Source organism: Tachyglossus aculeatus (genome assembly GCF_015852505.1).
Source record: "Tachyglossus aculeatus isolate mTacAcu1 chromosome 12 unlocalized genomic scaffold, mTacAcu1.pri SUPER_6_unloc_1, whole genome shotgun sequence".
Classification (NCBI taxonomy): Eukaryota; Metazoa; Chordata; class Mammalia; order Monotremata; family Tachyglossidae; genus Tachyglossus; species Tachyglossus aculeatus.
This window is the reverse complement of record NW_024044828.1, coordinates 20988272-21010977: the sequence shown is the minus strand read 5'-3', so window position 1 is coordinate 21010977 and position 22706 is coordinate 20988272. Positions and strand designations below refer to the sequence as shown.

General features: G+C 54.0%; 1 protein-coding gene across 1 annotated transcript in view; it reads right to left on the bottom strand.

Annotated features, from left to right (window-relative positions):
* FSIP1 (fibrous sheath interacting protein 1) overlaps positions 1–22706 on the bottom strand; it is a 100275-nt gene that overhangs the window by 6236 nt on the left and 71333 nt on the right. Inside the window, exon 12 of the mRNA XM_038741092.1 lies at positions 171–666. Coding sequence (XP_038597020.1) covers positions 171–666 — 496 coding nt within the window. The remainder of the gene's footprint in view (positions 1–170; positions 667–22706) is intronic.

The window sequence follows — 22706 nt, the reverse complement described above, 5'->3', positions numbered from 1 at the left end:
GAAACTGAGGCCCGGGGAGGGTCAGTGACTTGTCTGAGGTCACCCCAGAACTGTGACCTTAAGCTGGGATTCCAGCCCAAGTCTCCTGACTCCCAGCTCCACGCTCAGTCCCCTGGACCACTCTGTCCTCCTCCCTGCTCTGTTTTTGAGGCCCCTCCTGCAGAACTCACCTGCATGGGGTGTCCTGGGAAGGCCGGACCGTGGGGCTCCGGCTGACGGATCAGGATCGTTGGTCCAGCTTGCTTGGCACCCCACCTCCTCTGGGAAAGAGGGGTTCTCCAGACTTCCAACCCCCTGGAGGGTTGACATCATGAAGACATCACCTTTGTTGTCCGCATCGCCTGGGGCTGCCACCTCCACCTCTTCTGCCAAGCCGGGCGGGCCTGGGGCCTCTGCATCCACTGTGGCTCCTGGCCCACAGGGCCCTGCTGGAGCTTTGGTGGGTGGGAATCCCGGGGGGCTGCACCTGGGGCTGCCCAAGGTCCCCATCCCGGCCTCGTCAGAGGACGCCATCCCTTGGATGCTGGGTCCATCCAAGCCAGGAAGCAGGGGGGGCTCGGCCGTAGGAATGGGCGGGACCAGGCCACTCGCCAGCCCTGAAGCCGGGCAGCCTTTGCCCAGCGGGAACCTGAACCGTTCTTCCGAGAGGCCCGGCAGGGCCTCCACCTGGGGAAACACAAAAGGATTCACAAATGAGCACCTCCCGGGCAGAACATCCCGAGCAGAACCGGGCCTCGGGGCCGAGAACAATCGGCGGTTTCTGCCAGGGGGCACGAGTGCGTGGAGATAGGCTCAGTGGGCCGGAGCCGGGCGGAGGGGCGGGGGCGTTGGGAGTGGGCCGGTTCCGGCTGCCCGAGCTTAACGAGGCTGCGGGCGCGATGGATGGTGCCGATTAGGAGGTGAGGCGCCGGCTGGGCGTGCAGAAAGGCCACTCTGTGCCTGAGGGACAAGGGAATCCACTGTGGGTGTCACTGAGCCCGGGGGAGACCTGGATAGGACGCATTGCAGAACCGACACTCTCTGGGGCAGGCTGACTGGCACAAACCAAAGTGTGGTCACAGAGACAGGTACCCCTACGGAGGGGCCCGGAGACGGTCATCCACAGCGAGGGAGCGAAAGACAGGCACCCCTGGCGAGGGGCGCAGAGACAGGGACCCCCAGGAATAGGGCCCGGAGACAGGAATCCCCAGGGAGGGGCCCAGGGACTGTCACCTCAGTGGAGGGGCTCAGAGACGGCTACACCAAGGGTGGACCAGAAACTGTCACCCCTGTGAAGGGTCCCAGAGACAGGCACCCCCAGCAAGAAGCTCAAGGACAGGTATTCCCTGAGTGGCAGTGGGGAGGGAGCCAGGGACAGCAGAGGGTCGTGTGTGGGCACGGTGAGGAGTGGGGGCTTTGCCCCTCATTGAGGCAGGGGAGGGGTTGGGTGTGGTTGTTGGTACAAGGCCTTCAGGCCTGGGCAGGGGGCACGGCCTCTAAATGTCAACGGGACTCAGCCCGTATGTGCTGCCAACTCCACTGTCCCCTCAGGGACCCCAGAGCCAGGGAAAGTCCTGAATTGCTGTTGGGCCATTTCAACAACTGGCTGGTTCGCTGGCCCGTAAGCCCCTGCAGGCTGGGAATTGCGCCTTCCAACTCTCTCATTCTCTCACAAGCGCTCCGGGTAGAGTAGCTGCTCGGTCGGATACTACTGACTGATTGATCGTTCCAGAGGCATGACTTCAGATCAACACTTCCTCCTCAGCCTTCCCTCTCAAACCGGCTCCTGCCCACATCCCAACTCCTGATGTCTCCGTTCTCAAGATGGCTCCCCCTTTTAGACTGTGAGCCCACTATTGGGTAGGGACTGTCTCTATATGTTGCCAACTTGTACTTCCCAAGCGCTTAGTCCAGTGCTCTGCATGCAGTAAGCGCTCAATAAATACGATTGATGATGATGATGATGGCTCCCACGGACGTTGACGTGAGCGTGCCTCGGAGGGCCGGGCCCCCGACACCCACCGGCCCCCTGCTTCTTGGGGAAAATGCCCCAGGCTCGCTGACCGCCGACCCAGGAGGCAATCTGTGGGCCGCGAGCATCCTCCTGGCCCACGGGGCTGGCTACGGGCGCTGACCCAGGGTAGATTGAGCTGACTGTTTGCCTTGGCCACGCAGGTGCATCTGATTACGCTTTTACAGTGTGTACGGAACGTGCAGCTCTGCTTCCCCGGGCGGGAGGCACCCCACCTCGGCCAGGCCTTTTTTTCCACCGAGTCGGAGGCTGAACCACGGGGCCCGAGGCTACAGGGAAGCCGGTGAGGTGGGGAGTCTGACTCCTCCCTCCCCACTTTATAACGCTCAGAGGGTCTCCCCAGGCTCCTTTCATACTTTGATCAGAGATCGGGCACCTCCCCGGCCTACCCGGATTCCAGATGGCAGTGGGGGGCACGGGCCCTAAGTGGCCGAGTCTGAATGACCCCAGGTTTCCCCCTCCTTGGAGAATTGGGACTACTAGGAGGAGAAGGCCGACAGAGCAGTTACTGGCGGTTCTCTGATTTCGCTCCTCCATGAATAAAACATCATGGTCCAGGAAGCTGGGCCGGACTGGGTATCCCTGGGCTCCAAAACCACACCTCTCTCCCCCTCACCAGCCCACTGGGGAAGGACACCCTCAAGGTACCTCTCCACTCGCAAATTCAATGGAAAGAGCCTGGGTCTGGCTCTTTCGGGGACCTAGGTTCAGAGGACCGACTCCGCCACTTGTCTGCTTGTCTTTTAGACTGTGAGCCCACTGTTGGGTAGGGACTGTCTCTATATGTTGCCTACTTGTACTTCCCAAGCGCTTAGTACAGTGCTCTGCACACAGTAAGCACTCAATAAATACAATTGATTGTCTGCTGTGTGACCTTGGACAAGCTACTCCACTTCTCTGTCCCTCATTTCCCTCATCTGCAAAAATCAATCAAGCAATCATATTTATTGAGCGCTTGCTGTACGCAGAGCACTCTACTAAGTGCTTGGGAGAGCACAGTGTCACAAAATAACAGAGTTGGTAGACACATTCCCTGCCCACAACAAACTTAGAGTCTAGAGCGGGAGAAGGACGTTAACAGAAATCAATAAAGATATGGACATAAGTGCTGTGGGGCTGCCGGGGGGGATGAATAAATGGAGCAAGTCAGGATGATACAGAAGGGAGTGGGAGAAGAAGGAATGGGGGCTGAATCATGGAAGGCCTCTCGGAAGAGCTGTGCCTTCAATACGGCTTCGAAGGTGGGGAGAGTTAACTGCCTGCTGGATATAATAATAATAATGATGGCATTTATTAAGTGCTTACCATGTGCAAAGCACTGTTCTAAGCGCTGGGGGGATTACAAGGTGATCAGGCTGTCCCACAGGGGGCTCACAGTCTTAATCCCCATTTTACAGATGAGGGAACTGAGGCACAGAGAAGTTGAGGGAGGGCCTTCAAAATGGGGATTCTTTCCCGGTCCTTCCTCCTACTTAGACTCTGAGTTCTCTGTGGGACCTGATTATCTGGTGTCTATCCCAGTGCTTAGTACAGTGCTGGGCACACGGTAACCACATAACGAACACCACAACTGTCATTATTATTATTGTACTTCCCAAGCGCTTAGTACAGTGCTCTGCGCACAGTAAGCGCTCAATAAATACGATTGATGATGATGATAAATTCATAATAAATTCATTTGTCCCCAACGCGACAGCGGCCGAGCAGCCCGGGGACGGGGCAGTCGGCGTTCCCGGATGAAGGGCCTCGCGCGACGCGTCAGGGCATAAATTGCAAGGAACGTGAGCACTTCTTTGGCAACGGCCCGCTCGCTGACTCACTGCCCCGTCCATCACGGCAGCCGCCGGAGTGTTCCATGACTCCATCGTAATTAGCAAGATACAAGAGGTAGCCAGGCGGGTGGAATTCTGGCTTAATCTGCTCTGACAAGTTCATTACGCTAAGCGATTAATTAGTGAGCCAAATGGGCTTATCATGAAGGGCCCCCTGGGGCCCCCGGGGACCACTAGAGCGCTTGGTACCCCAGTCGCTCAGCGTTTGCCATGGAAACCAGAGGGATTCCCACCGTCCAAGCTTGTGCCCGCTGCTTCTGCTAGGCTGAGTGGCAGCGGCTCAGGTCAATTAATAATAATAATAATGATAATAATAATGACATTTATTAAGCGCTTACTATGTGCAAAGCACTGTTCTAAGCGCTGGGGAGGTCACAAGGTGATCAGGTTGTCCCACGGGGGGGCTCACAGTCTTAGTCCCCCTTTTCCAGATGAGGTAACTGAGGCCCAGAGAAGTGAAGTGACTTGCCCAAAGGCACCCAGCTGACAGTTGGTGGAGCCGGGATTTGAACCCGTGATCTCTGACTCCAAATCCCAGGCTCTTTCCACTGAGCCATGCTGCTTCTCATTATGTAGTAGGAGAGTAGTGAGGTGAGATAGGAGATTCAAAGTTCAGGCCTCAGTGGCCCACCCCACTCCTCCTCCTCCTCCCCTCTAGCCCCAGCCCCCAACTCCATTCTCCAGCCTGTGGGGGCCCCTTCCCCAGCACGGCTCCCAGTAGGACTTCCCCGAGCACCTGCTGCTGCACGCTGAGCACTGGGGAGCATCCAACAGAGGTAAGAAACACAATCCCCGTCTTCAAGGGGCTAACGTTCTCTAGAGGACAAAGTGGTGGCCATCTCTACGTCTCTGAGGGACGACGGGACCCACCACCACTATGGAATGCCAAGGGATTCTGGTTGGAACCTACAGCCTTGCGGGCCGAACATCCCGTTCATTCAGTGGGCTTCTGGTCCACCCAGAGCCCAGATATTCAGTTGCCGGATGGGTCACCTGTTATTCCTCGGAGCCGAAACTGTACGCTCGTTGTGGGAGGGGGATGTGTCTGTTATACTGTTGTATTATACTCTTCCAAGTGCTTAGCACAGTGCTCTCACCCTGTAAGCTCTCAATAAATACGACTGACGATTCCCCAGGGCCTAGATGCTGCCAAGGGGCCTTCAAACCCCAGGAATGCCAGCCTAACCGACTTCCCATTTCCAGTGGAATATCCGTATATCCCGCTCAATGGGCCTCGTTCTCATCTGTCCTGCCGCCAATCTCCCGTTCACAGGCCACCCCCACCCACTTCCCGCCTGCAGCCTCCTTCCAAAGCCCACCGGAAGACCACCACTCTCCCCATCTTCAAAGCCCTTCTAAAATCACATCTATCATCTCCCCACCCTATATCCTCCCCAACTGCCTGTTCAGTACTCCCCTCAGCCACTCCCACTCTCAATCAATCAATCAATCAATCAATCAATTGTATTTATTGAGCGCTCACTGTGTGCAGAGCACTGTACTAAGCGCTTGGGAAGTCCAAGTTGGCAACATCTAGAGACGGTCCCTACCCAACAGTGGGCTCACAGTCTAGAAGGGGGAGACAGAGAACAAAACAAAACAAAACATATTAACAAAATATCCCTCCCTCCCCGCTTCCTGCCCCAATGCCTCCTAACCAGAGAGCTGCTTACCACATCTGTACACTCTATTGCTTCCTCTTACTTGTAATTTATTTTAGCGTTTGTCTTTCCCTGCTAGATTGCAAGCTCTCTGAGGGCAGGTAGCCCAACTCCTGTACACTCCCAGGTGTTGGCACTGAGTGAACGCTCAGTAAACACAATTGAATGACTGGTCGATCCACATTTGTCTCTATCTCGGGACCACTACTAAGCACCTCTCGGCCTCCTGCCTCCCATATTGTCCGGCATCCTCACAATGGGCAAGAGGAGGCCGGAAACAGTCCGGCCCCTAGACCGTAAGCTCTAGTCCTCTAGACTGTAAGCCCGTTGTGAGCAGGGAATGTGTCTGTTTACTGTTATATTGTACTCTCCCAAGTGCTTAGCACCGTGCTGGGCACACAGTAAGTGCTCAATAAATATGATTACATGAATGAAAGAAAGAATCCTTCCACAGGCACCGACCGGGCAGTGTTACGGCCCCAGAGCAGTTAAGGTCCATAACGACGGATCTCCCCGGAGGCCGCAAAGGAAAAGCCTAAGTTTGAGAAGCAGCATGGCTCAGTGGAAAGAGCCCGGGCTTTGGAGTCAGAGGTCATGGGTTCAAATCCCGGCTCCGACAATTGCCAGCTGTGTGTCTTTGGGCAAGTCACTTAACTTCTCTGTGCCTCGGTTCCCTCATCTGTAAAATGAAGACGGTGAGCCCCCCGTGGGACAACCTGATCACCATGTAACCTCCCCAGCGCTTAGAACAGTGCTTTGCACCTAGTAAGCGCTTAATAAATGCTATCATTATTATTATTATTATTGAGGACTTGGGTTCTAATTTCGGCCCTGCCGCTTGTCTGCTGTGTAACCTCAGGCAAGTCACTTCACTTCTTTGGACCTCAGTTCCCTCATCTGTAAAATGGGGATTAAGACGGTGAGCCCCAAGTGATACAGGGACTGTATCCAACCTGATTAGCTTGTATCTACCCCAGTGTTTAGGGCAGTGCCTGGGCCGTAGAAAGTGCTTAACAAATGCCATAAAAAAGCCAGATTCTGGTTCCAAAGCATGCACACGGTTCTCTGGAGGGAGCAGAGACTGAGCTGTGGGGACCTGCGAATAACCTGAGGGGAGTCTTTGGGGCAGCAGAAGTAGTAGTCCGTCCTCGAGGTTTTTCTAGATCCCCGAACCGTGCTGTCCCAAGTGCTTGGGAATAATAATAAACATCATAATAATAAATAAATCATCATCATAATAAATAATAATGACATTGATGGTACTTAAGTGCTTCCTATATGCCAAGCACTGTAATAATAACGATGGCATTTGTTAAGTGCTTACTATACGCAAAGCACTGTTCTAAGCGCTGGGGGGGGGTACAAGGTGATCAGGTTGTCCCACAGGGGGCTCACAGTCTTCATCCCCATTTTACAGATGAGGGAACTGAGGCCCAGAGAAGTGAAGTGACTCGCCCAAAGTCACACAGCTGACAAGTGGCAGAGCCGGGATTAGAACCCACATCCTCTGACACCCAAGCCCGGGCTCTTTCCACCGAGCCACGCTGAGGTGGGGTTGTAGGAGAAGGTTGCGGAGACTAGGAGGGGAAACTGGGGGAGAAGGGAGGCTGGAGATGTGCGGGGAAGGATGTAAGGGAAGGTCGGAAAGAACTGGGAGAGAAGGGAGGCCAGAGATGGAGGAGGATGGAGGAGAAGGTTGGGAAGAGCGGGATGGGGAATGGGGCCAGGGGAAGGCTGCCCTCGGCTCTGCACCCTGGGGAGAGGAGGGGGTTCACCCCTCTCAGGGAACAGGGAGGAAATGATCCCTCCCCATCTGGAGGAGCCTGAAGCACCCAGGGCTGGGACCAATCAATCAATCAATCAATCGTATTTATTGAGCGCTTACTGTGTGCAGAGCACTGTACTAAGCGCTTGGGAAGTACAAGCTGGCAACATATAGAGACAGTCCCTACCCAACAAGTGGGCTCACAGTCTAGAAGGGGGAGCCAGAGAACAAAACCCAACATACTAACAAAATAAAATAAATAGGATAGGTACAAGTAAAATAAATAAATAGAGTAATAAATATGTACAAACATATATACATATATACAGGTGCTGTGGGGAAGGGAAGGAGGGAAGATGCGGGGGATGGAGAGGGGGATGAGGGGGAGAGGAAGGAAGGGGCTCAGTGTGGGAAGGCCTCCTGGAGGAGGTGAGCTCTCAGTAGGGCCTTGAAGGGAGGAAGAGAGCTAGCTTGTGGTACCACCACTTCTCTCCCTCCGGCAACAAACAACTCGCCTGAGATCACAGCTCCTGGGATCCTTTTAGAAGACAAATTGAGCGTTGGCGACTTTGAGCCGTGGCCATACCAAGTCAGGCCTCGCTGTGCTGACGCATCTGCCCCTTTCCCTCTCATCACCCTGGGCAGAGTCACAGCCCGCGGAAGAAGCTCGAGAAACGGAATCCGCGTAATGACTGACTGCTCTCCGTTGGGCCGAGGACTTGGACCCAAAAAGGCGTTCAAGCTAACTCTTCCCGGGCGCTTGAACGGACCAGAAGACGTCAGCGGGGGGAATCAGACCGGGAAAACAATAAACCACCAACGTGGGGCACGCCCCCAAATTACCGTTCTTCACTTCATACATTTATAGAACTATATAACTGGGCACCAATCATGGGCGGGGGGAGCTGGGGGAGAGGGGTGTGTGTGTGCATGTGAGACATAAATACACGATATAAAATTGGCTGAGTAATGGATGGATTCCCTTCTCCAGCCAAAGCCGCTCACTGCGCTTCATTGAAGGAATGTTGTTTGAGGGCTTCAATGGACGGATTGTGAATCAGATTTCCACCATCTGTTTCCAGCGCCACCGCGGCCCTGATTTAAAGAGCCTCGGCAGAGCGATTCCAAAATGGCCCCTGGCGAAAGCCCAGTGGCTCCCACCAAATCCCCTCTTCCTATAAGGTGTCCAGACACGGGAACCTGAGAGAGGCAGAAAGCATCATCAGCCATCAATCGTATTTATTGAGCGCTTACTGTGTGCAGAGCACTGTACTAAGCGCTTGGGAAGTACAAATTGGCAACATATAGAGACAGTCCCTACCCAGCAGTGGGCTCACAGTCTAAAAGCATGGAGTACACCCCTCGGACACTAACCCACAGGTGGTCCCAGTGGCCGGGTCCCTTGTGGATGGCAGCTCTGGAAAGGGGGCCACGTGGACGGCGATGCGGGGGTTTGGGACGGGGGCTGGCTTCAACCCTTAAAACCTTCCCCCTCCCTCCTGGCATCCAGGCATGCTGTCCCGGGGCCTCCTAGGAGATTTCGATCCCGCCACGGCTCACGAGCCTGAGGCTCTTGCTTGGGTGGTTTACCAGTGCATAATATCCCAAGGCCCAGAGTCATACAGCCAGGACTAAAACCTGGATGCACGCATTCATTCATCATCATCATCATCAATCGTATTTATTGAGCGCTTACTATGTGCAGAGCACTGGACTAAGTGCTTGGGAAGTATAAATTGGCAACATATAGAGACAGTCCCTACCCAACATTGGGCTCACAGTCTAAAAGGGGGAGACAGAGAACAAAACCAAGCATACTAACAAAATAAAATAAATAGAATAGATATGCACAAGTAAAATAAATAAATAAATAAATAGAGTAATAAATATGTACAAACATATATACATATATACATATATTCATTCGAGAAGCAGTGTGGCTCAGTGGAAAGAGCCCGGGCTTTGGAGTTAGAGGTCATGGGTTCAAATCCCGGCTCCGCCAACTGTCAGCTGTGTGACTTTGGGCAAGTCATATTTCTGGGCCTCAGTGACCTCATCTGTCAAATGAGGATTAAAACTGTGAGCCCCCCGTGGGACCACCTGATCACCTTGTAACCTCCCCAGCGCTTAGAACAGTGCTTTGCACATAGTAAGCGCTTAACAAATACCATCATCATCATCATCCCAGCCTTGCACAGGCCAGAAAGCGACAAACTAAAGGAGAAAGGTAAATGGAGCTCTTGAGCCTGCCTTTCTTTAGGAAGAGGGACACCCCTAGTTAGCCCTGGTGATTTCCAGGGACACAGCATCCCAATTTTCCCAACCCCCTGAGCCATTTCCCGGCCCCGAGGGATGGGCACCTGGGACCGCTCTCCTCGGGGGGCGGGGGGGGGTCCCCGTCTGCTGGGACCCGCAGCTCAGGGACAAAATGGGCCCACCTGCCAGGGTCTGCAAGCCCCAGATTTTTCTTTTCCTGAGGAAGAGTCACTCTCCAAATGATTCAGAGAGTGTGGAGACTCAAGGGAAAAAAAGGCGAAAGGCGCTGCCTAGGTGAGGATAAAAGGAGAAATAATATTTACGCGTCTTCTTTTGGAAAGTGGCTCTGGTCTGTGGCCACGGCAGTGACACTGAAGCCAGTCCTGCCTCTCTTTAAAGTCCTTCCCGACTGTAATTTCATACTGGGGAACTTGAGAGACAAAATAAAACGCCTCTCTGCGGGAACAGATTCTTTGCACAAGGAGCCAGCCGGCCTCTAAGAATTGCAGTTCCCAGGTGCCCTACAAGAACAGAGAGTTCATTGTTTTCCCAAACGAACTGGGGGCAAGGAGGCTGACGGGGTTACCCTTGTAACTACTCTCTCTGGTCCCCCTGACTTCCCTGGGATCAAGAGGCATCTTCTCAGGGTCTTCCGCTACCCACCCCAACTTGCCAAATTGCTCTGGGACGGAACCCGGGCTGGTCACTTCACTCCTCTGGGCCTCGGTTTCCTCATGACAGGGAACGAGTCTACCAACCCTGTTTGTTTTTTTTTATTAAGCGCTTACTATGTACAAAGCATTGTTCTAAGCGCTGGGGAGGTTACAAGGTGATCAGGTTGTCCCACGTGGGGCTCACAGTCTCAATCCCCATTTTACAGATGAGGGAACTGAGGCCCGGAGAAGTGAAGTGACTTGCCCAAAGTCACACAGCTGGCAATTGGCGAAGCCGAGATTTGAACCCATGACCTCTGACTCCAAAGCCCGGGCTCTTTCCACTGAGCCACGCCGCTGTTGTATTTGTACTCCCCCGAGCCAACAGGATGGTGCTCCGCCCACAGTAAGCGTGCTAAACAAATACCACTGATTGATTAAAGTGGGGATTAAACCCCTTTTCTCATTCATTCATTCATTCAATCGTATTTATTGAGCGCTTACTGTGTGCAGAGCACTGTTCTCCTGCCTAGTCTTTGAGCCCCAAGTGGGACAGGGACCATGCCCGCCCTCATGGATGTGAATGTGACCCAATGCTCTGCACGGTGCTTGGCACACAGTAAGAACTTAACAGCTACCACCATGATTATTACTAGTTCCTCTTCCCTTTCCTGGAGTCTCAGAAACAGGATGGGTCTAGTGATTCGGGACAGAGGGTTCTTTCATGAGTGAGGGAGCGAAAAGCACCATGGCCTAGTGGGCTGGGAGTCAGAGGACCTGGGTTCTAATCCTGGCTCTCCCACTTGTGTGCTGTGTGACCCTGGGCAAGTCATTTCACTTCTCAGTGCCTCAGTTGCCTCATCTGTGAACTGAGGATTAAGACTCCATGTGGGACAGGGACTGTGTCCAACCTGATTGGCTTGCATCTACCCCAGCACTTAGTACAGTGCCCAGAACCTGATAAGCGTTAAACAAATATCATTTAAAAAAGGAGGGTAGTCACCTAGGTGGATCTGGGGGAGAAATGGCAGCTCTCAGCTTCCTAGGCCCCTTGGAGGGGTATCAGGGGAATGGATGGGGCCCAGGCAGAGGGGACGGACTTAGCATCAGACGGCGCCTGAAGTGATGGAACCGGGACAAGTCACGTGACCCATCGGGCCCCTGCTTGCCCCCACCTGTCCCACCGGGAACCGTGGAAGTCGGGATTCAAAACCTGGGGTTGGGAGCACTTGATCTTCACTCCAGCTCATTACACATCATCATCATCAATCGTATTTATTGAGCGCTTACTGTGTGCAGAGCACTGTACTAAGCGCTTGGGAAGTACAAATTGGCAACATATAGAGACAGTCCCGACCCAACAGTGGGCTCACAGTCTAAAACACATTCAAACTAAGCCTGCGAAATGCGCTCCAAATCTCTCCCCTTTTCACCGGCCCCTCGAGAAGGTGCAAAACTCAGCGGGTGCCAGGGTTTTCCTGGCCTCGGAGAGGTGCCCGGGCAGGCGGTCTGGGGTGCCCGCCGGGTTCCCTCTGGTCTGGGGACCTACACCCCTTTCCCCTCTTCCCACCTGCAGAAACAGACAGGATCACGGGACTGAGTTAACCTGTGGCGGGCGGCAGCAGTCAGGGCCCACCTGAGCCAGCCCGCAGGCTGTTACCCATCATCATTATCATCAATCATATTTATTGAGTGCTTACTGTGTGCAGAGCACTGTACTAAGTGCTTGGGAAGTCCAGGTTGGCAACATATAGAGACAGTCCCTACCCAACAGTGGGCTCACAGTCTAAAAGCCGTTCTCCGGCCGACGGACGTGGCACCGGGCTCGCTCACACAGCTCCTTTGTTTCCCGGGCAGGGCGGGCGGTGCCACCCGGCCTCCACGAGCACCGCCAGTCCAAATGCCCGGTCGGATGCCACGCTGAGCAATACATCACCTTCTCGACACCCACCTGTGCCCTTCCCGAAGGTCGTTCTTTCCCCCGAGTGCATTTGGGAAGCGAACAATGAGACACGATTGAGAAGTTAATTATGGTGGCTGGCCGGCTCCCAGAAACGCCTGCCAAATGAGTTTCAAGTTTGGGAGGTTAAGGTGAGTGAGCGTCCTCGACTGACACTGAAGAATGGGCCGCTGGCTTTCCAGGAGCGCGGTGGTCCGGAGGCCGACACACGGGGAGCTGACCTCCCAACTCAAAGGGGGAGCGTGGCCGGGAGATGCTCGCCGCACGACCGGAGAGCTCGGCGTGCAGCTGACACGCGGTGCCATCAATCAATCCATCGTATTTATTGAGCGTCTTACCGCCTGCAGACCGCTGTACTAAGCCCTTGGGACAGTACGACATCAAAACATTACAGACACGTTCCCTGCCCGCAACAGGCTTCCGGTCTAGACGGGGAGACAGGCATTAATTAGAAATTCAAAAAATGATGGGTGCTGTGGGATTGGAGCGGGGGCATGAAGAAAGTGAGCAAATAAGGGTGATGCAGAATTGAGTGGGAGAAAAGGCACTTAGAACAGTGCTTCATTCATTCATTCATTCATTCCGTCATATTTATGGAGCGCTTACTGTGGGCAGAGCACTGTACTAAGCTCTTGGGAAGTTGGGAAGCAGCGTGGCTCAGCGGAAAGAGCCCGGGCTTTGAAGTCAGAGGTCATCGGTTCAAATCCCGGCTCTGCCACTTGTCAGCTGTGTGACTTTGGGCAAGTCACTTCACTTCTCTGGGCCTCAGTTACCTCCTCTGTAAAATGAGGATTAAGATGGTGAGCCCCACGTGGGACAACCTGGTCACCTTGTAAATTCCCCAGCGCTAAGAGCACATAGTAAGGAGTTAATAAATGCCATCATCATTATTATTATTATTATTAAAAGGAAAAGAGGGCTGTGTCTGGGGGCCATGGTTCTGCTCCGCCTCAGAGATTTGAAACCCCAGCTCTGTCACTGTTCGCTCCTGCTTCTCCCTCCCCACATCTCCCCCAAACCTCTATTCTCTGCTGCTCGGCCCCTGCTGCGGGCCGGTAACCCCCTGCTGCCGGCCAGTAGCCCCCCGCTGGGGTCCACTGCCTCCTTAACAGGTCCCCACTGCCCAACAGTAGTAATCGTAATGATTGTGGTATCTGTCAAGTAGGTACCATTCACTCATTCATTCATTCAATCGTATTTATTGAGCACTTACTGTGTGCAGAGCACCGTGCTAAGCACTTGGGAAGTCCAAGTAGGCAACATATAGAGACAATCCCTACCCAACAGTGGGCTCACAGTCTAGAAAGGGGAGACAGAGAACAAAACAAAACATATTAACAAAATAAAATAAATAGAATAAATATGTACAGATAAAATAGAGTAATAGAGTAATAAATAAATAGAGTAATAGTACCAGGCACTGCTATATATCGGTGGTATCTATTGAGCCCAGACCGTGTACAGAGCACTGTACTAAGCGCTTGGGAGAGTATAATAAGACAGAGTCGGTAGACACATTCCCTACCGGCAACGAGCTACAGCCTAGAGGGGGAGACAGGCATTAACGTAAATAAATAAATGATGAATAAATTACAGATATGTACATAAAGGCTTTGGAGCTGAGGGTGGGGTGAATGCCAGGTGCCCAAAGGCTACAGATCCATGTGCATAAACTACGCAGAAGGAATGGAGAGTTGGGGTCGGGAGAAGAAGGTTTAATCGGGGATCTGCAATAAAGAAAATACAATCGGTCCCTCTCCCACAGCCTAAGAGGGGGGACAGGAATTTTCTCCCCCCCATCCCAGATGAGGAAACTGAAGCTTACTGAAATGACTTGCCCAAGGTCACCCACAGCAGCTAAGTGGTCGGGGCCGGGGTTAGAATCCCGATCTCCTGACGCCCAGTCCCTTGCTCTTATCGTTAGGCCTTGCCTTACCCACTCTGCCAGAGTGTCCGTCCCACCCAGCTGCTAACATCCCTTCCGCGTCTACGTGGTCACCCCTGCCGTTGGTTCAGCGTGGGAAGGGGTGGGCTCTGGCGGCCTGGGACGTCAGCCTGGTCACTTCTGGGGGAGAGCAGCTCCCCGAACATCTCAACGCTACTGTTGAATGACTCCTGGAACAGGGCGGTGATGGAGAGCTTCTCTCCCAACAAAGGCTGGGGGAAGTCGTAGACACAGCCAAGACCCTTCCCAGGCCCCAATTACCTCTCCTCCCGTTCCCCATCTGCTTCTTCTGGAAGACCTTTTGACTAGACCTCTCCAGGCCTGCCCGCGAGGGTGTTGCATGATCCCTGTCTCCTAAGGACAGGGTGGAGAGTTGCTATGGGTCAGTTTATGGATGGCATTGATGCGGGCCGGCCCGCTTCCTTGAGCCCGCTGGTCCCCACATCTGTGATGAGCCACCTCTCTCTCCCCAGACTCATATTGCCTGAGCCCACTGTTGGGTAGGGACTGTCTCTAGATGTTGCCAACTTGTACTTCCCAAGTGCTTAGTACAGTGCTCTGCACACAGTAAGCGTTCAATAAATACGATTGATTGATTGATTGAGGGCTCTCTTAGTGCCCTCACAGGGGTCCACCTGCCTGACCAGGGCAGGAGGAGCCCTCGATCTCCTGGATACGGACTTCATGAGACAGAGAGGATATGTGGGCCCGTAGACCTTCCACAGCACCTGCTGCATAGCCTTCCTTGATGATGCCCAGGAATGGCCGAGGAGGTTCCCGTTTTCAGGAAGCTACAGCTAGGGGATTCGAAGAGTGGAGGTACTGGGTGAGAGAGCAGGCCTCAGATAGGTGGGAAGAAGGCCTCAGGGCCTTGGCCACTTTCTTTTTTTTTATGGCATTTGTTAAGTGCTTACTAAGTACCAGGCACTGTACTAAGTGCTGGGGTGGCTACAAGATCATCAGACTGGACCCAGTCCATGTCCTACTTGGGGCTCATAGTCTTAATCCTCATTTTACAGATGAGGCAACTGAGGAACAGAGAAGTGAAGTGACTTCCCCAACAAGTGGGCCGAGCCCACTTCCACACTGGTTCCTCTGCAGACTTGGGCCCTTCCCCGACCCAACAAATGTAGCAGAGGTTAGCTCCGATTAAGTGATCTCCCCCACATGCCCACGGCCCAGCTCTCCCAGGTCTGGGATGGGATTCCCATTCCCACATTCCTGCCTCGCTCAGGCCTTGACCCGTCCTGAGCAGGAGCCGCTGGCCGAGGCAAGATTACAGCATGAGAAGCCACCCACCCACGTACCAAACAGCCAGCAGGCACACCCCCATGCCAAGCTGCAGATAAGCAACTTTTGGTCGGGGGAAGGTGCCGGTCTCGAGACCTCCCTCACCCCCCATGCCGAAACCACGGAGAAGCCAATGTGGAGCCTAGAAGCGAAAGCCCAGAATTTTCAAGGGTCCCGGGCTCCACCACTGATGGGCCACACAGCCCGGGGCCAGGGCTCCCCACGATCCCGGGCCCCGGGACTCCCCGTTGCTGCGTGGGGGTGGCCAGCTCTTCTCCGCCATGGGTGAGGGGGGTCAGAGAGACCACAAATGGAAGTCAGCCCGGCTCCTCGGAAGAAAGCTGCCATAGAAATCAAGCAACCATTCTGGCCAGGGCCAGGCAGCTGGACGTGCAGATTAATGAGTGGAAATGCAGGGAAGACGAAGCTTCTTGTTTTCCTTTCCCTTCTTTCATACTTGGGCCGCATTAAGCCTCGCTGATGCCTGCCAGCCTCGCTGGCACGGACTTTGTCTCTTTGGAAGTGGAGCGCTCTGTAAATCAATAAAGACATCTGTGCGAGGGATACTGGGTAACTGTCAACAGCTCTGCTGTCTGGAAGCGTAGCTTCGTTGGGCCGAGGAGCCGAGCGCCGTCCCAGGGGCCGGGTGGAGATGGGGTGGGTGGGAGAGGAAATTGTTCCCGTTCCCCGGGCAGGTAGGGGCTGGGAGACGAGACCCCTCTCACCCTGGAGCTCCGGCCAAGCCCAAAAGCTGGCCCCGCCATGGTGGCCGGAGCCGACCCGATGGCCCCCTGGGCTCCTGGGGGGTGGTTTTGTACTTGTACTTCAACTTGTACTTCCCAAGCGCTTAGTACAGTGCTCTGCACACAGTAAGCGCTCAATAAATACGATTGATCATGATGGTTTTGACTCCGGAACCTCCAAGGCCAGCAGAGCTTGCAACAGAGCAGCACCACCATGGGTGGTGATCGCCGTGGCACTGCCGACCTGGCCTGCTCTCGGGGGTGGAGGGGCGTATGTGCTCGAACTGAGGCCTCACTAGACCTTGACCTGTTGGAGGGCTGAAGATCAGATGACAAAGCCAGAGCCCCGAGGCCATCAATCCTCCCCCATATTGGCCCATCTCAGACCCTGGGGGGGCTTTCCGGGCACGGTAAACGATCCCGCCACACCGGTCAAAGAGATTTGCTACCGTAACGAACTAACCAGCAAGCAAATCTCAGAACTGGTATGCTGGATGATGGATGGTTGGGAAGGTCGGCGGGGCCTCTGGCCAGGCTAACTCTCTCTGTGGTGAGGGGCCGCCGGATCGTGGCCGCGGAGCCCAGAGGACAGCCGAGAGCCACCTCCGCCGCCCCCGGAGCAGGAATTTGCATCGGACTGCATTCACGGGTGGGACAGAAACCCTATACCTTGCTGCGAGACTGGCGGCCCATGTTTTCCAATACTACAGGGATCTGACAGTTTCCTGTTGAAAAACAATAGCCCAGAACTGTGGCCTCTGCACTCTCCAAATGCACGGGCCCCGTCCGACATGGGGAGGGCCGGCAACCTGGTGCTGGACACCATGAATTCATTCATTCAGTCGTATTTATTGAGCGCTTGCTGTGTGCAGAGCGCTGTACTAAGCGCTTGGGAACATATAGAGATGGTTCCTACCTAACAACGGGCTCACATGACACCTCGCGGCCCGGCTGGCTGTGCCAGCCGAGGGCTCTGATTCCTTCTTTGCACAGCCTTAAGAGGAACGATTTGGCTCTCACTCTGGGTGATGGGGGGCTGCTCTGACGATTGTCCCGTGGTCAGCATGGGGCCCGGGGTCTCGACAGAGTAGGGCCGGGGCTGGGGCAGGTAGGGCGGGAGCTGAGTCCGGGAGGGTGAGGGAGGGGGCTCGGTGTGAGCTACGGACAAGGGGAAAATGAGCCCAGGATGATGGCTCTGCTCTTCGGGCCGGGCCCCTGGAGACTCACTGGATGTCATCAATCGCTCTGCAGTCAGCCCTGGACCATGAGCTGACCAGGGGTATATGTATATATGTTTGTACATATTTATTACTCCATTTATTTATTTATTTATTTTACATGTACATATCTATTCTATTTATTTTATTTTGTTAATATGTTTGGTTTTGTTCTCTGTCTCCCCCTTCTAGACTATGAGCCCACTGTTGGGTAGGGACTGTCTCTATATGTTGCCAACTTGTACTTCCCAAGCGCTTAGTACAGTGCTCTGCACACAGTAAGCGCTCAATAAATACGATTGATTGATTGATTGACTTAGGCTCCATCCCAGTCTGTTCCAGGTAAAACCGGCTCTGAACCCGAACTTCCATAAGAGCTGAGATCAGCAGTTGTATTCTGATGAGTAGTTCTAGACTGCAAGCCCACTGTTGGGTAGGGACCGTCTCTATATGTTGCCAACTTGGACTTCCCAAGCACTTAGTACAGTGCTCTGCACACAGTAAGCGCTCAATAAATACGATCGATTGATTGATCAGTTGCCTTGGTATGGTCAGGTTCGTGGCTTAGTGGAAAGAGCCCTGGCCTGGGTTCTAATACTAAGCACTTAACAAATACCAATATTATTATTGTGATTATTATATTGTCTTCCACAAACCAGTCCCTCCCCTCCTTCTAAACTCTGGAAACTCTCCCCCTCTAGACAACTCCATCGTATTGTACTCTCCCAAGCGCTTAGGACAATGCTCTGCACACAGTAAGTGATCCCTAAACACCACCGACTGGTAGATTGATCACATTATATGTAGGAGACACGATTCTCACCTCCAGAGAACTTAGAAGCTGCCCCTCACAGAGGGATGCAGAGGCCCTGGAGTGCGGGCATTGTCATCTGTGGGGGGCCCATCCTCTCCCACGGCTGCAAGAAGAAGCAAGACCCATCTTGCCTCCAATCCCATCACTTTTCTGCAGAACCAAACGGGTCTCTCCTGGCCGGGTCCAGGCCTGGGCATTTGTGGATCCGGTTCTGACTGTGCCAGAGGGCTTGTGGGGCAAACTGGACCTAGGGGGTTGAGGGGAGGGGGGAGAGAAGCAGCTTTCGGGCCATCCCCGCTGCCAGCATCAGGAGCCCGAGGGCTGGTTCAGCTCAGCCCTGCTGGGGAGTCGCCGAACCCAAAATGGGCCTTGAGGTGAGCTTGGACCCCAAACCATCGGCCGAGTCAAGCTCAGACCCAGCGGAGCCCTCGGGAAACTCGCAGCTGAAAGGACGAGGAGCCTCAGCACCGGGGCACGCTGTTCGGAGGACAATGCCGTCGTTCAGGTGAAGTCACTTGGGTGGCGGATGGAAAAAAGCAGACGGCATTCCTCCCATTCCTCACATCGCTCGTCTCCGTGACAACGGCCTCGTTAAAGGACTCCGGGACCATTTCCCGCCCCCGCTTTTCCAGTGCGGTCCCCTCTGATGGACAGAGAACACGCCAGGCCGCTGGAATGAACCTGGAAGCTTTTTTTTTTTCCCCCAAAGGAAAGCCATGTTTTGAGACCCGGCGCAGGAAATAGATGGGGGCTCCCGGGGCTCCGGTGGCTCCCTGACGCCCACGAGGTCAGGGTGCATGTGTCCCGGGTCCGATGGGGAAGCCTCACTTGCCCACAGGCCTGAGGTGAAACACACAGTCCTACGCAATTCGGCCCCCCTCTCCGACCCCTGCCGTCCGCCGCTCCCATCCGTACAGCGGGGACGGACAACAGGCAGCATTCCCAGCTTTCCGGCCGCTTGGAATTCTTCATGGCTTGGCTCACAAACCGTCTTTCCAAAGGACTCTCCAATCACAGGTCTGGGTGATGCCTGAGCTTCATCTGATCCAGGCCCCTGCCTCTCTAGACTGTCAGCTCATTATGGGCAGGGTGCGCGTCTTGCAACTCTTGCTATATTGGACTCTCCCAGGTGCTTAGTACAGTGCTCTGCACATAGTAACTGCTCAAAAATTACGATTGATGGATTGAAAGCCCACCCCATCCGCATCCCTGGGATGGAGCAGGAGCTTTTCAGAGTTTGGAGAGCCCCAGACAAGCCTTGGAAACTCCTCCTCTTCCAATCGACCCGTCCCCTGCATGAATAAGAAAGCCCCCCGGAGGAGTGGTCCCCCGCTATTCTCCTTTTAAGCCCCCGGTGTGGTGCTTCACAGCTAGGAGTATGTACATATCTATGCATCTATAAATTTTACATTATAAATTATTCCTTTCTATTAATGTCTGTCTCCCCCTTTAGACTGTAAACTTGTTGTGGGCAGGGAACGTGACTGTCAACTCAGTTGTATTTTACTCTCTTAAGCACTTACTACACTGCTGTGTATATACATATATACTGTTGTAGATAGGTATATATGTTTGTACCTATTCATTACTCTATTTATTTGTTTATTTTATTTGTACATATTTATTCTGTTTATTTTATTTTGTTAATATGTTTTGTTTTGTTGTCTGTCTCCCCCTTCTAGACCGTGAGCCTGCTGTTGGGTAGGGACCGTCTCTAGATGTTGCCAACTTGGACTTCCCAAGTGCTTAGTCCAGTGCTCTGCACACAGTAAGCGCTCAATAAGTGCGACTGAATGAATGAATGAATGAAGTGCACATAGTAAGCACTCAATAAATACTATCAATCAATCAATCGTATTTATTGAGCACTTACTGTGTGCAGAGCACTGTACTAAGCGCTTGGGAAGTCCAAGTTGGCAACATAGAGAGACGGTCCCTACCCAACAGTGGGCTCACAGTCTAGAAATACTACTGATGAAAAGTACCGCTGAGGAGGAGTCCTGAGCAGCAGCAGCAGGAGGAGGAACAGCCTCTGTTCACTAACAGAGCCTCATCTATTCTATTTATTTTATTTTGTTAATACGTTCTGTTTTGTTCTCTGTCTTCCCCTTCTAGACTGTGAGCCCACTGTTGGGTAGGGACCGTCTCTATATGTTGCCAGCTTGTACTTCCCAAGTTCTTAGTACAATGCTCTGCACACAGTAAGCGCTTAATAAATATGATTGATTGATTGATCGATCTCATTCTGGGATTTCTGGGGCCCCCGGGGATGCTAGTCTGGAGGCCCCGCAGAACCGTAGGAAGGCCCAGCAGGGCTCAGAATTGCTGCTCCGTGCTCGGCCCCCCGCTCGCCATGCCCGAGTCCTGTTGGTTCTGGCTGACCCCAGCCCTGGCACTTCATTCATGCTCCCCACCCTCCCACATCCAGGATTTCAGGGATCGGCCGGGCCGGAGAGCGGAGGGCAGGCCCAGGGCCCAGCCATCGCGGGGGGATCGGACTGGAAGGAGCTGACATCTTCGCTTCAGCCCGGATTGTCTGGTTCAGGCTAAATGGCCATGAGCTCTGGACCCCTGGTTCCTTCCCTCCCTCCTGCCCTCATCCCCCATCTTTTAGACTGTGAGCCCACTGTTGGGTAGGGACTGTATCTATATGTTGCCAATTTGTACTTCCCAAGCGCTTAGTACAGTGCTCTGCGCATAGTAAGTGCTCAATAAATACGATTGATGATGATGATGATCTTCTGGCCAGGGCCGAGGGCCTACTGGGGGGGACTCCTTTTCCAGCTCAGTCGCTCCCGCCCGCCCAACGAACGGACACTCCCTAGCTCCCCGGCTCCGGGAGGGGTGGGATGTGGGAAGGCTGGAGGATGAGATCAAGCCCAACCCTTGGGTGGAAGCAGGGATCTTTAAAACATACGCTTCTCAGGAGCAGAAGGAGGAAGTTTGATCATCAGTGAGTGATCCTATTGGAGGGAGGTGGGGAGGAGGAAGCGCCTGGCTACTCAGAAAACTCCCCGGGGAACCTGGGCTGTGGAAGACCTTGTCAACCTAAGCTCGGCCTCAGGACCCTGCAGACAGATGGACACGCACGCACACACACAGACACATACATACACGCACACCACCATGACGAGGACAGGGCTGCTCTCAGCCCTGAGAAACGGCCGATGCTGGCTTGGCCCTTGCCCAACAATGGCCAGAAACGAGAGCCCTCCCCTCCCCGCTCAAGCATGAAGTCTGAGCCGGGGGGAGGTGAGAGCAGCCACATCACTTCCCTCCTGTATCACGGCCCCCCACCATGACCTCCCAAGGCCATACCCCCCCGAGGAAGCTGCCAACGGGGCTTCCACGTTTTCTTCTCCCTGGGGTCGTGCCCTCTGAGCGATCACGGGGACTGGGCCATTCGCCCGGTTTGTAAAGTTGCTCTTCCCCCTACAGCAGTAACGGAGTTTACTGAGCATTGGCTGGGCACCACACACTGTTCTAAGCATTCAGGAAAGCACGACGGAAGCACGAGGCACATTCCCTCCTCTCTGGAATTGACTGCAGATTGCGGGTGTCTGTTCTCACATTTAGACTGTAAGCACCACACACAGTCTTCTATCCCCGATGTGCTTTCCCAAGAGCTCAGTATGGCAGGTCTTAGTCATCATCATCATCATCAATCGTATTTATTGAGTGCTTACTGTGTGCAGAGCACTGTACTAAGCGCTTGGGAAGTAGTCCACACCAGTCATTAATTAATAACTGGATGGGAGCCCACAGCTCCTCCCCACAAGCCATCCGATGGCGGCAACGGCAGACCCAGCGGGCAATAGCCCAGCCAGGGCAGCATGAAGCACCCGAAGCGGCAGAAAAGGGGCTGGAAGCGTATCGCATCTCTGTGGGGGCAGAGGTGATCCTGGTGTGGTGCGTGGGCCTAGCTCCCATTTTCCAGAGGCCTCTGGGGCCCCACTTGGTGAGGCAGCGATCTCGGCTAGGTTTCTGTTATCTATGGGCCATCCAGACCTCGGCGATTGGTTCCCTTGTTCCACTTGACCCTGAATCTGGCCCTCACTTCCCCACGTGGGCCCAACTAGGGTTGGCGGCTCATCTTCTCACTCCAAATTCACCTCTTGCTTTTGCTAAAAAACACTCGCCCTTCCACGTCAACTGAGTAATGAAGATGAAGGATCCAGTGTTCAAACCGAAACCCTTCTTAGTGAATCGCTCTCCCAAGACGCTCTCTAAAGCGTTCAGCGGGCCTGTTGTCTGGGTGGGATTGGCTTTCAGAGGCTCAAGAATCTGGAAGCTGCCGTGGCTTCATTCCCATGGACCTCCCGGCGGCTTGAGGCTGGAGGGTTTAACCCGGCTCGAGGGAGACTCTGGAGGTCTGGACCCTGAAGACGTCAGCTCACGGCCCTGTGGGTTCTGCTTCTGACCCCGTGGCCGACCTGAGGAGCAGGAGGGGAATCCTGTCCTCTCTGTTCCCCTGGGGCTTTCTACTCTGCTCCCTTCAGCCGGGGCAGAGCCCGAAATCCACACTGCACCGAGACCACCTCCCCAAGCCTCCCGTCCGA